Source organism: Asterias rubens, chromosome 1, assembly GCF_902459465.1.
Source record: "Asterias rubens chromosome 1, eAstRub1.3, whole genome shotgun sequence".
Taxonomy (NCBI): domain Eukaryota; kingdom Metazoa; phylum Echinodermata; class Asteroidea; order Forcipulatida; family Asteriidae; genus Asterias; species Asterias rubens.
In genome coordinates this window covers 6,983,376-6,999,688 of record NC_047062.1, presented here as the reverse complement: position 1 = coordinate 6,999,688, position 16,313 = coordinate 6,983,376, and the positions used below count along the sequence as shown (strand labels likewise).

Sequence of the window (16,313 nt, the reverse complement as noted above, 5' to 3'; positions counted from 1 at the left end):
TATAACTTGACACAGAAGCAGTCACTGTTTGTGAAAATGCATTGTAGATCAGTCGACAGTAAAATTCCCGCCAAGTTAAAGTTGATTGGTGGAAGATTTTGAGTGTGGCATTATAAAAGAACAACAAAAAGCAGGATAGACTATCGATGACAGCAAGATATGCCAGCAAGTAGGTTGTCATATTGTGGAGGTTTTTGGTGCAAAGGATGACCAGCCAAGCGAGAGTGTTGCAAACCATTCCGATGATACCTTCAACCATCCCAAACTTGCCAAACAATTCTTTGAAATCGCTCTTGTCGTAAGAACCATCAGAACTGCCGTTTGCTGCAGAAAATGTCTGCCATCATTCTAAAGTGCCTTTGCTGCTCAGTTGCTATGCAACAGAATCTAAAAGCAGGATTATAATCGGTCAGAAATAAATGACTTGTAGAAAGACTAAGAGTCCAAGGGTGTTTCTTGAGCTGGAAGGATACAGTCTGTAATCTGCTGCAGAGTGTTGTTTGAGAGTATTCTTCTTTTGCCTTTATTCTAAAGTGCTGTTACTGTCCAGTTGCTAAGCATTAGAATCTGAGAGCAGGATAATAATCAGTCAGGAATAAATGACTTGGAGAAAAACTAAGAGTCCGAGGATGTTACTCGAAAGGATACAGTCTGTTATCTGCTGCAGGGTGTTGTTTGAGAGTCTTCATATTTTGCATCTCTGCTCTTCACATCACTGCCTTGAAATTAGATTCTACGAATAATAGCTTGAAAAGCGCTATACAAGAGGACTCTTTGTTAACTGAATTGCAGTGAGAGTAATGTCAGTAAAAAAACATTCATAAACTAATAGCGGTCAATTAATGCTTTCAAGCTTTTTCATTAGATGGGATGAATTTTAACCATTTATTATTATTAATAATAATAATACTAATAATGGAAATTTACATAGCGCCCATCCGTACTGCAGTCCAATTCTTTTGACAGTTTGTTTATTGTGCTGTCAACTCTGTTTAGCTTCCTTCTTATTACTTCCTCTTTTGACGTTGTTCCTAAAATTGTTTATTTATGTCTGAGGGTAGATTACTCCCTTGCGAGATGTTACAGATAGAACTGCAGCCTCATTCATTCTTGTCTCGGTGGTCGGGTCTTTTCAGAACTTCAAAATATCGCCACTGAACTTTGTATTGCTCTAAAACTAACTGTCTATCTTTGTTCATATCCTCTAAAAGTTAATAGTTTATCAAACGGGCTTCTATCATTTTCAACTTCCAGACTTATCACTGCTTTCCTGGATACCACCTTCTGGTCCAGGATTTTATTCAAGCAAATCTGGTACAAAATTACCATCCCTTGTTTGAGTTCTTGTTGTTGGTTTGTGAGACTCCTCTAAGCATTATGTTCATCCATAGCAATCTCAACCCCAGTCCGGTTTGGCCTCGGAGCTCGACAAATGCAGCAACATATCATGTCTTGAAGTCCTTTGCGAAACTTTTTGTACTTAAAGACATAAATGATGGGATTTATCACAGAGTTCATGTAGTACAGAAGGATGAAAGATCTGTTTAATATGGAGGCAGTTTTTGAACTGCACAGATTTAAAATGCAGAGTGAAACGATACTTAATGGTGACCATAAAACAATCATTGCACACATGACAATCATCAGCATGTTGACCACTTTCTGTCTTGCCCTCAAAAGCTCATTTCCTGCTGCTTGTACATTTTGTTGTTTGAGTTGATGAGCATTTCTCTTGAGAGTGGCCTGGATTTTGTAGTAAGCCCAACTCATAAAAAGGATAGGTAAGAGGTAGCTGAAGAGAAAAAAGAGGATTCTACCTGTGTAATCGAATTTTAGTCCATGAGGGTTCCAATAGCATTGTCTAGTGTTTGCTTTCTTACTGGCTGATGCTGCAAAAAGGTGTGGACTTGATGTCAGAAGTGATATCAACCATGTAATTAAAACAATCACTGTGACTTTCTTCTTAGATATCATCTGTTGATAATGCAGTGGATGCACAATTCCTATATATCGTTCATATGTCACCACACACAGAGTATAACTTGACACAGAAGCAATCGTTGATTGTGAAAACTTATCGTAGATAAGTCGACAGTAAAGTTCCCTTGCCATGAAAGTTGGTGCCACTAAAGTCTCGTATGTGGCATAACTAAAGAACACCAAAAAGCTGAATAAACTATCGATGGTCGCAAGATAAGCCAGCAAGTAGTTTGTCATATTGTGGAGGTTTTTGGTGCAAAGGATGACCAGCCAAGCGAGCGTGTTGCTAACCATTCCAATGATACCTTCAGTAATCCCAAACTTGCTTAAGATTTCATTCACTTCACCATCTTCTTTGAAATCGTCAATGTCGTAAAAATTATAAGTACTGTCATTTGCTGCTGAAATGTTTGCCATCATTTAAAAGATCCTGTTAGGGCCGATTTCTTTGCAGGAGAAATCTTAAAGCAGAATATTTATCAAGACCTCACGAATCTTGTACTTGTCATAAACAAATGACGTGAGGAAAAACAAAGTTAGTCCAAGGGTCTTCCTGGAGCTCTGAGACCTTTCAGCTCTTTTTAATCTCTTCAATGATTCACAAGAAAGATTCAGTCCGCAATCTGCAGTTGGTGTTTCAGCGTCTGTGTTGTTTGAGGCTTTTCAGCTCAGGATTCACAAGAAAGATTCAGTCCACAATCTGCAGTTGGTGTTTCAGCGTCTGTGTTGTTTGAGGCTTTTCAGCTCAGGATTCACAAGAAAGATTCAGTCCGCAATCTGCAGTTGGTGTTTCAGCGTCTGTGTTGTTTGAGGCTTTTCAGCTCAGGATTCACAAGAAAGATTCAGTCCGCAATCTGCAGTTGGTGTTTCAGCGTCTGTGTTGTTTGAGGCTTTTCAGCTCAGGATTCACAAGAAAGATTCAGTCCGCAATCTGCAGTTGGTGTTTCAGCGTCTGTGTTGTTTGAGGCTTTTAAGCTCAGGATTCACAAGAAAGATTCAGTCCGCAATCTGCAGTTGGTGTTTCAGCATCCGTGTTGTTTGAGGCTTTTCAGCTCAGGATTCACAAGAAAGATTCAGTCCGCAAACTGCAGTTGGTGTTTCAGCATCCGTGTTGTTTGAGGCTTTTCAGCTCAGGATTCACAAGAAAGATTCAGTCCGCAATCTGCAGTTGGTGTTTCAGCATCCGTGTTGTTTGAGGCTTTTCAGCTCAGGATTCACAAGAAAGATTCAGTCCGCAATCTGCAGTTGGTGTTTCAGCGTCTGTGTTGTTTGAGGCTTTTCAGCTCAGGATTCACAAGAAAGATTCAGTCTGCAATCTGCAGTTGGTGTTTCAGCATCCGTGTTGTTTGAGGCTTTTCAGCTCAGGATTCACAAGAAAGATTCAGTCCGCAATCTGCAGTTGGTGTTTCAGCATCCGTGTTGTTTGAGGCTTTTCAGCTCAGGATTCACAAGAAAGATCCAGTCCGCAATCTGCAGTTGGTGTTTCAGCATCCGTGTTGTTTGAGGCTTTTCAGCTCAGGATTCACAAGAAAGATCCAGTCCGCAATCTGCAGTTGGTGTTTCAGCATCCGTGTTGTTTGAGGCTTTTCAGCTCAGGATTCACAAGAAAGATTCAGTCCGCAATCTGCAGTTGGTGTTTCAGCGTCTGTGTTGTTTGAGGCTTTTCAGCTCAGGATTCACAAGAAAGATTCAGTCCGCAATCTGCAGTTGGTGTTTCAGCGTCTGTGTTGTTTGAGAGTGTGTTCATCATTTTTAATCGTCGAATCACCGCTCTTAACATCACTGCTCATTGTAATAAGGTCCTGGGGACTCTGGCTTTATAATAAGCTTTCTTGTTGACTCAATGGCACTGAGAAGAGTCGCGATAATGGAAAAAATAATTGACAAATTGGCCATCAAGCCACTTTGCTCTGTCATGAGGAGGCATCATATTAGGCATCTTTGGTTTCATTAGATATTGAGTCAAGTATTAAAGTGCCAAAGTAATCATTTTTGGCAGATTAGTGTTTTGACGTATTTATTGGTAATTTCTACTGTCTATTTCTGAGTCAGGCTAGACAGTCTTGTTGTTACGTTTGTTGTCAACAATGTTTCTTTATACCTGGGTTTGGGGTTTGTTTGCCTCCTGATGTTTTTCAGGTGGGTTGTTTTTCATCTTGTGGGAGAGATTTCTGGGAGAGAATAGAAATGTTCTTTTAATTTTCTCTTTCTTTATTTTTGTTGTTGTTATATATATTTTTTTGTGAATAAAGACATAACCTTCTTTTCAGCTGTTAATGTATGTACATTTTTTACCATCAGAGAAAGTGCAGCATTTGTTCTATTATATTTTGGTTTTAATGCTGGGACCTACGATTCTGAGGGAACCACCCGGCTAAAAAAGAAATCAATGTGTGAATGTATAGTTTCAATAAATGGGAAATAAAATTTGATGTGGTTTCCTGTTTTGGTCATTTGGGAATTATAATTTACACTTAATTTTTAGACAATGCAGATGATGAGGCCAAGCATAATAATTCTGCCAAAACCGAGGCAAGGAAAACTCTCATATATATCCACAAGGGGTTTGACATTTCAAATACAGGGGGGAGAAATTTCAGACTTTTATCTGAATTCACACTTGTGAAAGTGTGTGTACTAAAAAATTACAATGCTATTTTGTTTCTCCAAATTAAATAAGTTATGCTCTTGATCTACTTCTCTAGCACTGAAGATACTATTCTCAAAAGTTCCCTAAAACTGTAAAGGGCCAGTCACACTGCAGCAATAACGAAAACGATAGCGGTCACGACGCAAAGAGAGCGCATTCTATTGGTTGAATTGCTCCGCACAGAGTTCGCGCACGCTTATTCAACCAATCGAGGGCATGCATTAATAAACCTGATTGTTATCGTTTTCTTTATCGCTGCAGTGTGACTGGCCCTTAGCACTCCACAAAAGGTAGAAATGACATCATTTAAATTTACCTCCTAAGAACTGGATTCCAGTTTTAGAATTTTGTGTCGGTGCTCAGTGGCTCCCACCCTTGCAAATTAGATTTAATCGAATTATACCAAATGATTATTACAGTTTTTTGTTTTTGTGTTCCTGTGTAGTGTTTTAGGTTCTGAAGTAGTTGGCATCTGGCCGAGGAGCTCACAGAAAGCTGATGTCAACTGTGCAGCGGTAACAGGAATGACAAATTCAATTGCGACCGGTGATGATTTCGGTTTTGTGAAGCTGTTCAAATTTCCCTGTCCAGATAAATATGTAAGTCAATGTAGCAAGCGTTACTTGTGAATGGCGCTCCATGCACCATCATGGCTGATGTTTAAGGTTTTTTTTCCGCTTTTAATGATGTTTTAAAAGCAATATATTGGATCATACAAATCCCCTTGAATTGTGTGGTTTTCTCTTTTCTTTATGAACTAAAACGGTCCACATTTTGTACAACCTTTGTGCTATCAACCCTGTAAGAAATCAATAGTGCTTTAAGAAAAGTCACAAAGTCAGCTCATATTGAACAGTTTTTGTTTTCTTTTAACAGGCACCACACAAGAAGTATGTAGGACATTCTGCCCACGTCACTAATGTGAGATTCACATATGACGATAGACATCTTATTAGTGCAGGAGGAGACGATTGCTGGTAAGTGAACCAATCCCATTCATCTCAAGATCTGTCGATTTCTCAGATCAGAATCAATCCGGGTCAACTTTCATGGCTCTGCTTACTGTCAGCAAAGAATTGGCGCTTACGGAAGCAGTGAATTCTGCGCTAATGTTGAGGGTATTTCATGGGTAAGCGGGAAATTTTGGGTTGTGCGCGTGCGTACTCCATGTTACTAGGTATTCTACTAGGCTTACAAGGATAGCCCAGAAATTTGACGCTTGTCGTGCAAGCGGAGAGTGGTGATTGTAAGCGCAGAATGCAGTGGTTAGCAGAGCCAGGAAATTGGCACCAGGAATCCATTGCAAGAGAAATTAAATAATTCTCTGTGACGAGCGAGCCTTTTATTTTAGATCAAGGGAATCAAAGTGCGAGGTGCGTACTTGAGTGGCATGTAAAAGTGTTACAAATACTTGGGTTGATACGCAAGACACAATATTGCGCTGATGTGTGTATTATGTAGTAAGATCTTGTACAATCTGAAAAGAACCGTAGGTTTCCGAACCTCCCCTAACCCCAGATTATCATTACATGGTGTTACAGCAAACCTTACTAGCTCATAAATCCACCATGCAAAGTTTCAAATCCTACTTATCTGTCGTATAGGATGAATTCATTTCTCTCCCCTGACTTTATTTCCCTTCTCTTTTTCCACAGCTTATTTGTGTGGAAGAGTTCATGATGACGTTTCTCCCAAAGCTACATTGAACCATTCAGTACTTTATTAATGTGTGATGAACGTCAGCTTCAGAACGGTGAAGAATTAAGGAATTTGAATTGATTCTGTCTGTATTTCATTTTCTATTCTCAAAAGACTTAGATTTTGGCAATATTTATTGAAAGGGACGACAGACGTAAAATGTAAAAGACTTCTTTGGGTCGTTGAAGAGATCCTGCAACCAATCTTTACTTTTTAACTTGTGTACCACTGAATCAATCTGTGATCATTTCGTCATGTTTTTCAATCAGAATATTTAAAGTAAGTAAAATCACAAGTTTTGACTAGATTTTCTAAAGAATTGTAGCATTTTGTAAGCTGAAACTTTCAAAGATGTGCCTCTGTCAGTGTTTTGGGGGTTTCCTTTGGCACAATTGTCTTTCAAATGAAAAATATCTGGGTTAGGCCTGGGGTTGGGTTTTTGTTTTTTTATTGGGTAGGGATACAGTTTGTGAAAGTATAGATTTTTTATTTTTTTCCTTTAATTTTATGAAACTATGTGTTTAAGATTCTACCATACATTTTTTCTAATCCACAAGTGACTGGCACTGACCACCTCCAAATTTGTTCAAACACTACCAGTTTGTAACAACATATTTCTACGTTATAATAGTCCAAAGAAGCTAATATAAACAAAATCCAATCAGAATTCTCCCGCATATGGAAAACGATCCAAAGGCAGACTATATTTTTCTATGAAATCGATCTTCATTTCATCCATTTGAAGAAAAAAAACTACCCTAAGCAGTTTGTCATAAATGCGACATCACGCTTGGCCTTGACACGCCATAGATATTCAAAATCAATTTGATGAAATTTCTACAAATTGAAGTAAGGCCCTTTTAGAAGTGAACTTTCAATAAGGTGGTTAGCATTGTGGACACTTGGTTCCATACAATTGTTCTCTATAATAATATCGTGTGTATGGTTTACAATTCAAATCATGGCTTGCATTCTGATGGTAGACGTTCTGGGACACTAAGGTGGTATCTGGTGTTGATTCTGTAAATAAAGAATTACCTGTTAAATTTGCTTCTACCTAGCGTCTGAAAGTCTCTCATTATAGTCAAGAATATCAGCCAATTTGATCTCAGTCTTCAATCTTATCAGTCCTGTAGTCCTGTCAACTAGCCTAGTATTGTTCTGCGTGTGTAAATGTTTAGCCTTTTTGAAGCGAGGTTGGGGTTTCACATTTTGGTCGGTGAAACATATTCTCATCATGATGAAAGAATGTCTTTTTTTTTATAACCTAAATACAATCATCACAAAAGCTTATTTTCTTCCATTGAGAATACTGGGCTGGATTTCTTTAGACTAGTCTTATCTCCAGTCAGGACGAGTTACATGTACTCGTCCTAACTTAGGACTAGCCATACATGTACGTTTTTAATATCTCCTAGAACTAGGCCTAAGTTTAGGTCCAGTACTTACTCTTTGTGAAATAGACCCAGAATTTTTTTGAGCATTCTGAAATCCCTTTTTATATGTGTTGTTCAGGTTGCCATCTCCTCACTTTTTCTCTCATCATATGTGACGTCCCATGCCAAAATCAAGCAATTCTTGGAAATAGTATGATAGTGATATTAAGAGTGAAGACTTCCAACTCTCGCTAATTCTGCAGAGTTCCTTGAAAATAAACAAATCGTTCTGATGAACACATTCAGAAGTCGCACAGATAATGGAAATTTTTCCCTATAATGTTGAATGTAATTCTTAATATCTTCCTGATTGTTGTACAAAATCTCCCTGATTGCAAGATGCAAATGTTGGTAACTGCATCAGCCAAAAACATTCCATATGTTGAGAATTGTACATGGGTATTAAAAGACACTGGACACTATTGGTAATTGTCAAAGACCAGTCTTCACAGTTGGTGTATCTCAACATATGCATAAAATAACAAACCTATGAAAATTTTAGCTCAATCGGTCGTCAAAGTTGCGAGATAATAATGAAAGAAAAAAACACCCTTGTCACACGAAGTTGTGTGCTTTCAGATGCTTGATTTTGAGACATCAATATCTAAATCTGAGGTCTTGAAATCAAACTCGTGGAAAATTACTTCTTTCTCAGAAACTACATTACTTCAGAGGGAGCCATATCTCACAATGTTTTATACTCTCAACCTCTCCCCATTACTCGTTTACCAATAAGGTTTTATGCTAATAATTATTTTGAGTAATTACCAGTAGTGTCCACTGCCTTTAATAGGCCTATTTTTGTGTTTTTTGAACCATACTGTTATCTAATGGACAAGCAAATAAACCCAGTTTGACTTGGAGTATGACATATATTATCAAGTTAAAAGAGAACTGTGGGACCTTTGCTGTCGGTTCAGTTTTTTGTGATCGTAGTTCTAGGATGACTTATAATAATTGTGTTTTACTGAGTGACATATTAGAATTGTTTTGGTCTTTCTGTTTTCTTACATTGAAATAAAGTTTGATGCGAAGTGTGAACTTTATAAGTCACACTGCTTTGTTATAAAGATTGTAACGTGAGTGAAACATTTCACAGTATGTACTTGTACATAATGTTGCAAACAAATGTATTTTGTTATACGTTTATCTTACAGTAATTGTGTTTATTATCTCCTTTTAGTTTCATGGTTAAGAAAACAATCATATCTGATAACTTTGTGCCTATGTGGCACATTTAACAATTTCACTGAGTTGTGATTTTTTGTATCTTTTCTATGTGATGTACATATTTGATGTAATTTCAAACTTCCTTGATAAATGTTGTGGTAAAGATCAAGATGTTGTCGTGCAATTATATTTTTCTTAATCCCCCTCCCCCCTTCCACCCCACAAATCATACAATACCCCACAATGCATGTCCAAATGGGCAAGATCTGTGTTCAAAGGGAAATGTCTGAAATCCGAATCCAAGCATGGTGCCATGATTTTAAAGACAGCCTGTACACAACACTCTGGCACAGTTATGTAAACTACATCTCGGTCTCATTCTTGTTATAGGTTCCCAGGATGCATTGTTGTATGTTTTAAGATGGCGCTTGTGCATAAACCGTTCTATTGTTGATAAACGCAAGTGCTCGTTGGCTCATCATTTGTGGTGCACATACATGTACAGTTCCATCGTTTCATCTGGCTGTTTTACCTTGTAAAATGGCGGCAGGACTTCTGTTTAGAAGATCTATTGGACCAATTCACCTGGCAGTCACCCGTCATAAGGCTTAATTTCAAGTGTTGTGTGTATTTTAGTCAGAGGTTGTGTGGAAATGGAAAAGCCATGTCACACGAGGCAGTTTACAGGCAATCCCCAATAAGAAAATTTATTCACATTTCAGTGTTCCCATTTTCTTTGGGATAGCGAGTTACAGCCAGAAGACCGTCCCTTTTACTGCAAAAGTGTTCCTGATGCATACAGTGTTATTTATTTGATTGCCTGACAACTATATTTACAAGTTATTTGTATCCCACATTTGGCAGACCATGGCCACACAGTAGCCTTAGACTAGAAAAGGACTGCGATCTGCCAAAGATAACAGAGTTTTGATCGTCCCCCATACTCGCACTTCATCTGGTGACCGGGGTTTCTTTGCTGCAGGGCCTATGTAGAACCGATTACCCTACAATATACGCCATTCATCTTCATCAGCAACCTTTAGAAAAGCTCTCAAAACCTATTTATATGACTCTTATTCTTGATGTATGTTTATCTTGTTTTTGCTTTTCTTTCTGTGTAAAGCACTGTGATACATTTGTATAAGAGCGCTTTATAAATGCCTTTGTAGTATAGTATAGTATAGTATACACATAATGAATGTTTATGAGTGCAATGGTGCGAATATGTTCATGAGTTGAAAGATGGAATGTTATATTCAACGAGGCGGAGCCGAGTTGAATGGAACATTCCAGCTTTCAACGAATGAACATATTCGCACCATTGCACGAATGAAAAACATTCATTATTTGTTTTATATAACATCCAAGTAGAACTTTGTCATTTTGATTGAAAGAAACAACTTTCAAAAGAAACAATTTCAACTGTAGAAGCCGAATGCTAGTAATTTTACTATGCCTTCTTGCAGTAACACCTGCTGCGTTACCAAAGACACGCGCACGCAGTGATGTTTTTACTCAGCTTTTTCGTTCCATCCGAAAAGTACCATTGCACGCTGGCAGCGTGCCAGCGTGCAATGGTACTTTTCGGATGGAACGAAAAAGCACGGCGAGTGACTCAGCGTGCAATGGTACTTTTATTTGCTATCACGTGACGGACAATCCTCCAATCAAATGGCAAGGATCTGCTTGGGTGTTATATAATATAGATTGGCACTGGACACTATTGGTAATTACTCAAAATATTTGTTAGCATATAAACTTACTTGCTCGCAAGCAATGGAGAGCTGTTTATAGTGAAAAACATTGTGAGAACTGGCTCCCTCTGAATAAAAGTAGTACCGGTATTTAAGAAAGAAGTAATTTTCCACTAAAATATTTGAATTTGATTTTGAGACCTCGGAATTAGGTTTTGAGGTCCCAAAATCAAGCATCTGAAACCACACAACTTCGTGTGACAAGGGTGTTTTTTCTCTCATCTTCGAAGACCAATTGAGTTCAAATTTTCAAGGGTTTGTTATTCTGTGCATAGTTGAGATACACACAGTGAAAAGGCAATCACCTAAGGTGTCCAGTGTCTTTAAATAAGCAATGACAAACGAAGTTACATATTGCAGTGTATTCTACTTTTTTATTAAAATATCTGTACATAATGAAAATTGGAAGTTACAACAAAAAGTTGGTAGTTAAAGATCAGTCGTCAAGTTAAACTTCTCCATTTGTCCATTTGAAGACTCGGGTTTGCATCCAAGCCAAACTGGGCGATTCAAAAATAATATTGCCATAAATATGTAGATTATATGAAAGCATTTTTTTTAAGAAGCAACTAAAGCACTGATTACGCATACTTTTTTGCAAATAAAATGAAAACAATACATTGCATCACATCAAACCACACAATGAAATAATGACTTAATACCTTTCAGGTTAAGTGATTAATAGTTAATAACACTCTTCATAAAGACCAATTAAACAAGTTTATTTTGATGCAGCTTTTTAATGATGAAAGAAAAGCTTGAAGTTAGTCGCTTGATTCTTATCAAACTTAAGGGTGGAAACATTTATAAATTTGTAATGAAATAAGAAACCTGTGTATTAGTTAAAGCTCAATGCTAATTCAGAATCACAAGAAAATAGTGGGGGGGGGGAATATATTTTTAATACTTCATGTTTTTAAATTGTGAGATCAACACTAAATGTTTTAACAATTTCTCAGAAACCACATTTCATTTTTCAATCAAAAATATTTCAATGGATGTTTTCCACCATGACCATATTATCATGCAAGTTACGTTCCTAATTTGTTTTACACCTTGTCAAACTCTTTACACACAGGTTTGTTATTTCATGTATATGGTCGATCACATAAAACATAAATGTTGTCTGCAACTACTTTGTCAGCTCGAACAATCCTGTTTAATGCCGATATCAACCCTCTTAGAATAGAGTATAACAAGTTTCTGCTTTAACTTTCACTGAAATTATGATGGTCAGGAAAATTCGATGCTAAAAATTGTTTCACTTACCAGTATTTGACCAAATTCATGCTTTTTTTCTTTAAATAAACAGATGACAAAAAAATACTATTTGGCACATCCTAGGAAGTTTAACCCCTGACAGCAGCAGGTTTACCAGAATTGTAGAAAAAAAATGGGGAAAAAACCGCAAATAAAACATACACAAACAAATCTGGAACTGAAACATTGATTTTGTGCAAAATAGTGGTCTTTTCAATCTCCTTGGTATTCTGTGTTGTTCCTTACAGTTTGAATGCAAAAAAAAAAGAATGTTGAAAAAAAAAAATTCAGAATGAAACGAGCTTTATCATAGTTAACTGTTTAGTGCGCAACACACTATGTGACTGTATAATACTGTATAAAAACATTGTCTGCTCTCTATGTACAGTGTAGAAAAATAAAATCTTTCCAATTAAATCATGCAAGGCATGGTGCACCACTCTACAAGCATTTAGATATTCTTGATCATCAAAAGTTATAGTAGAAACTGACATTTTTAATTCAATTGTTAAGTTTGCGTCTGCATTGCAGCGTAGAATCTCATCGCGATACAGGGTTTGAGTCTCATGGAGGCTCGAACTGACCTTTGAACTGACCCTCCTGAATCCTTGCTAGCCATCCTCTGCACAGAAATGACTAGGACCCAATTTATAAAAGCGTGTTAGCACAAAAACTTGCTTAAAGGAACACGTTGCCTTGGATCGGACGAGTTGGTCTTTGAAAAGCGTTTGTAACCGTTTGTTATAAAATGCATATGATTAGAAAGATATTTTAAAAGTAGAATATAATGATCAACACAAGTATCACTCGAAATTGCGTGGTTTCCTTTTACCTCGTCGACTAACATTTATGGGAGTCAAATTTTTGACTCCCATAAATGGCCGACTGTGTTAGTAAAAGGAAAACCACGCAATTTTGAGGCAAATTTGTATGGATCATTGTATTCTACTTTTAAGACATCTTTCTAACCATATGCATTTTAAAAGAAACGGTTACAAACGCTTTTCAAAGACCAACTCGACCGATCCACGGCAACGTGTTCCTTTAAAGTAAGACAAAAATATACTGTGCAGAAACTGGTTGCTAGCCAAAAGTCCATAAACTTTTACATTGTTGTGACTGGTGCCCCACCTATTTTTGGCTGATTGTAGAAATTTGCTAAGCAGTATTTTCTGCTTAACGGCTTTATGAAATTAGACCCAGTTCCACAACTTCCGACTCTGTCTGTCAATGTGATGAAAGGGTCTTTTACTCCAAACTAAGCCCACATGCCCACAGGTGTCCTCAATCCTCCACTGTTATCCACTCTCATGCATGTCAATATAGCTCATCGACCCAATCCAAACTGTTCACCCCTGTGCTTAAGAAGTCGCCACAAAATCGTAGAACAAGATTCTGCCATGAAGATGACTGGAATCACATGATACTGAAGAACAATATCTCTTACAATATCGTTGATTGCTTTGTAGATATTGCTTTGTATGATCAGAGCTCAAACAGTATCCTTTTGATCCAATGAGGTCAATGAACGGAGATGACTGCTGCATGCTGGGTATCGGTATCCAATATGGAGAGTCAATAAATGTAGACAGTCTCTTCGTGATCAGTGTCATTGATGGGTCAAAGGTCATCACACTATACCCGCACTTTTGAGTGTTTCCTCTCGCTTAAGTTCTCTCTCTGAAACCATTCTATTCAGTTCATCCAGCATATGCTGCAGAGGGTCGGTGGGTTTGTGGTAAACGATCTCTGCTGTTAAATGCTGCGAACATAAAGTAACAATGAGAGGAAAGTTATTTTTAGTTGACAAAGTAATATAAAAACTTCACAGAACTTTGGGGTAGGGTCAAATTTACAAGTGTTAAACATTCCAACAAAGTCGCCCCCTGGCAATGTTACCCCCCCCCCAAACAATGTCGCCCCTAGCGAAGTCACAACCTGAAAATGTCACCCCAAGACAATGTTGCCCCTAGCTAGCATTTTAGCAAAGTCGCCCCCAGAAGTATGTTTAATTTGTGCTTCAGGCTCAAGCAGGAGTACAGACAGACACAGACAGCGCCTTCTTGGCTTCTTCAGCCTCACTGACCAAGGTGACTGATGGAATTGAGTCACCGAGTCGGCCGAGTCAAACTAAACCATTCTGTGAGAGGGGTGTTACAAACCCGTGCGGCAGTGCGTGGGCGCTTTATGCGTGAACGGAACGGCGGGTATTATTGTAAACATACAGCGCACGCACAGCTACACGGGTTTGTAACACCCCTTTCACAGAATGGTTTATTCCAACTCGGTTGTGGTTTGGCAGTTCGGCGAGTAGGCTGGTGAACAGCGCTTGGTGGTCGAGTGACCAAAAGATAAAGCGTTGAGCATATTGAGAAGTCAAAAAACGTGCGATGCGGCAAAAAAACAACAGTGAGTACCGAGCAGAAAATTGCATTTTTTGACGATGTTTTTTAATTTCACTCAACTAAAAGGAAATACAAGCATTATGGATGTATTTATTGAGTATGTGTGGAAAGTTTTGGTAGTAGTGTAGTACAAAAGAAACTAAGCTTGGGCGATACCACAATATTATCGAATATCGCGATACTAATTTGGAATGATTCCGATATTGGATCGATTTGGTTTTAATCGAAATATCGATATATCGTGATATCGCAATATCGCGATGTATTTTCTAGCTGAGACATCTTGCACCCCATAGGTTTGGAGTAAAACCAGAAGAATAGGTCATTAGAACACCTCTCTTATGCTATGACTGTCTCTTCTACAACTTTCACTTGGAGTTTGAAGACTGATGATGTCAAATTCAATTAATCGCGATTATATCGAATATCGCGATATATTGTCGGCGATATATCGTGAATAAAATAAATCTACATCGCCCAAGCTTAAAAGAAACTTCAGTTATTGCTGGCTAACGGTCGTAAAACTTTCACCAATCAACGCTAATTTGAAAAACGTATAGCGAGCGTTAAAGAGGTCCAAAATACTAGACCCCTATAAGGCTCACAGGGGAATGACATTGACATGAATATAAAAAAATTAGTGAAAAAGTGGTGGCGCCATACGGAAAGTTATCCGCCAGGGCTGATCATTTTGTTAATCAATATCGAATGACATTACAGACATTTTTTAAGCATTACCTGAAAAATCTGCATGACATTGTGTTTCTCCATGTACTTGACACTGCGAGAGTACGGGTCCTGTAGCGGTGGAACGTATTTCAGTTCGTCCTGCGGTTCTTCCTCGTTCAACTCTTCCAATCTGTCAATTTTCTGACTCAACGTTTCATCTTTTAAGTCATTCTCCGACGCTACTGGTATTGTTTCACTAGTTTTCTTCTGTTCTGTGGGAACATCGTCTACCGCAAAACTTCCTTCCGTAAGTAGAACGGGTTGCGACGGCTGTAAATCGTCGGAATTTGATAATTTTGTTTCCGGCTCTGTGAGTGTGATGTCCGTGGTGGATGCCATGTTGATTGATGAAGAATCGTTGTTACAATCTCAAACATATAGCCCAAAAGGGCGCCTCTCTTCAGTATATTATCAACCTTGTATCCAAAGTCCTTGCTTGTGTTTGAAAGTTTGGGGCATTGATCTCCATTATACTGACTGGATAGGACAATATAATGGAGATCAATGGTTTGGGGCTACATATAGAACGAGGTTGTGAAACGACGTTCCCCATTTTTAGTTGGGCTCTTTTTCAAACGCCGACTTGGGCTAAAATTAATTGGCATAGCAACTGTGTGTGAGGGGGTGGGTGGGGCGCAAGGGAGGGGGAAGACATAAAAGGCCTTTAATCACGGTAATTAATGAAGAGGAGCACCTGCCTTCAAAATGCGTATGCGTTGATTTTGGGAATGCAAACTACTCAATAGGTGACGTTGTTGGAACTACAGCAGCATAACGACGGTTGGGGGGGGGGGGGGGGGGGGCGCTTAGGGGGCCCCACTAAGATGCGGCCTATGTGCGCACCACGGCATATATAATTACTGGCCGCTTATTAGTCCCTCACTCTTTTTTACCAAATTAAAAAAATAATTTTCGCAACAACATTAATTCAATTCAATTAATCTTTATTGGATCCTCAAAAAAGGAGTAATTCAAATGCATCTACTGAATTAAATGTCGTTCATTTTCAAGCTTATTTTTGTTTTAATGATTTTTTTGATGAGCGAACTGTGGAAAGTGTTACAGAAGTCAGTTAGTTGTATGCATTCCTTATATATGTTGCATTTACTAATTATTTAAATCATTTGAATTATCAATTTCACATGTCCAGACCATGGGCCAGGTACATACACCTCTACTTCTAGAAACTATAAGGCTCCCCCGTGAGGGAGCCTTATAGTTTCTAGAAGTA

General features: G+C 38.2%; 2 protein-coding genes across 2 annotated transcripts in view; one reads left to right on the top strand and one right to left on the bottom strand.

Moving 5' to 3' along the window:
- Positions 1–8,006, top strand: part of LOC117291549 (echinoderm microtubule-associated protein-like 6) — a 59,290-nt gene extending 51,284 nt beyond the window's left edge. Inside the window, exons 33-35 of the mRNA XM_033773346.1 lie at positions 5,076–5,229; positions 5,507–5,607; positions 6,286–8,006. Coding sequence (XP_033629237.1) covers positions 5,076–5,229; positions 5,507–5,607; positions 6,286–6,310 — 280 coding nt within the window. The 3' untranslated portion in view covers positions 6,311–8,006. The remainder of the gene's footprint in view (positions 1–5,075; positions 5,230–5,506; positions 5,608–6,285) is intronic.
- A 4,951-nt stretch (positions 8,007–12,957) lies between these two features.
- LOC117295420 lies at positions 12,958–15,421 on the bottom strand. Its single transcript, XM_033778073.1, has 2 exons — positions 15,092–15,421; positions 12,958–13,710 (listed from the first exon to the last, which is right to left on the bottom strand). Exons 1-2 carry the CDS (start codon positions 15,419–15,421, stop codon positions 13,579–13,581), a joined length of 462 nt encoding a protein of 153 aa, XP_033633964.1. The 3' UTR covers positions 12,958–13,578.
- Between the last annotated feature and the right edge of the window lie 892 nt (positions 15,422–16,313).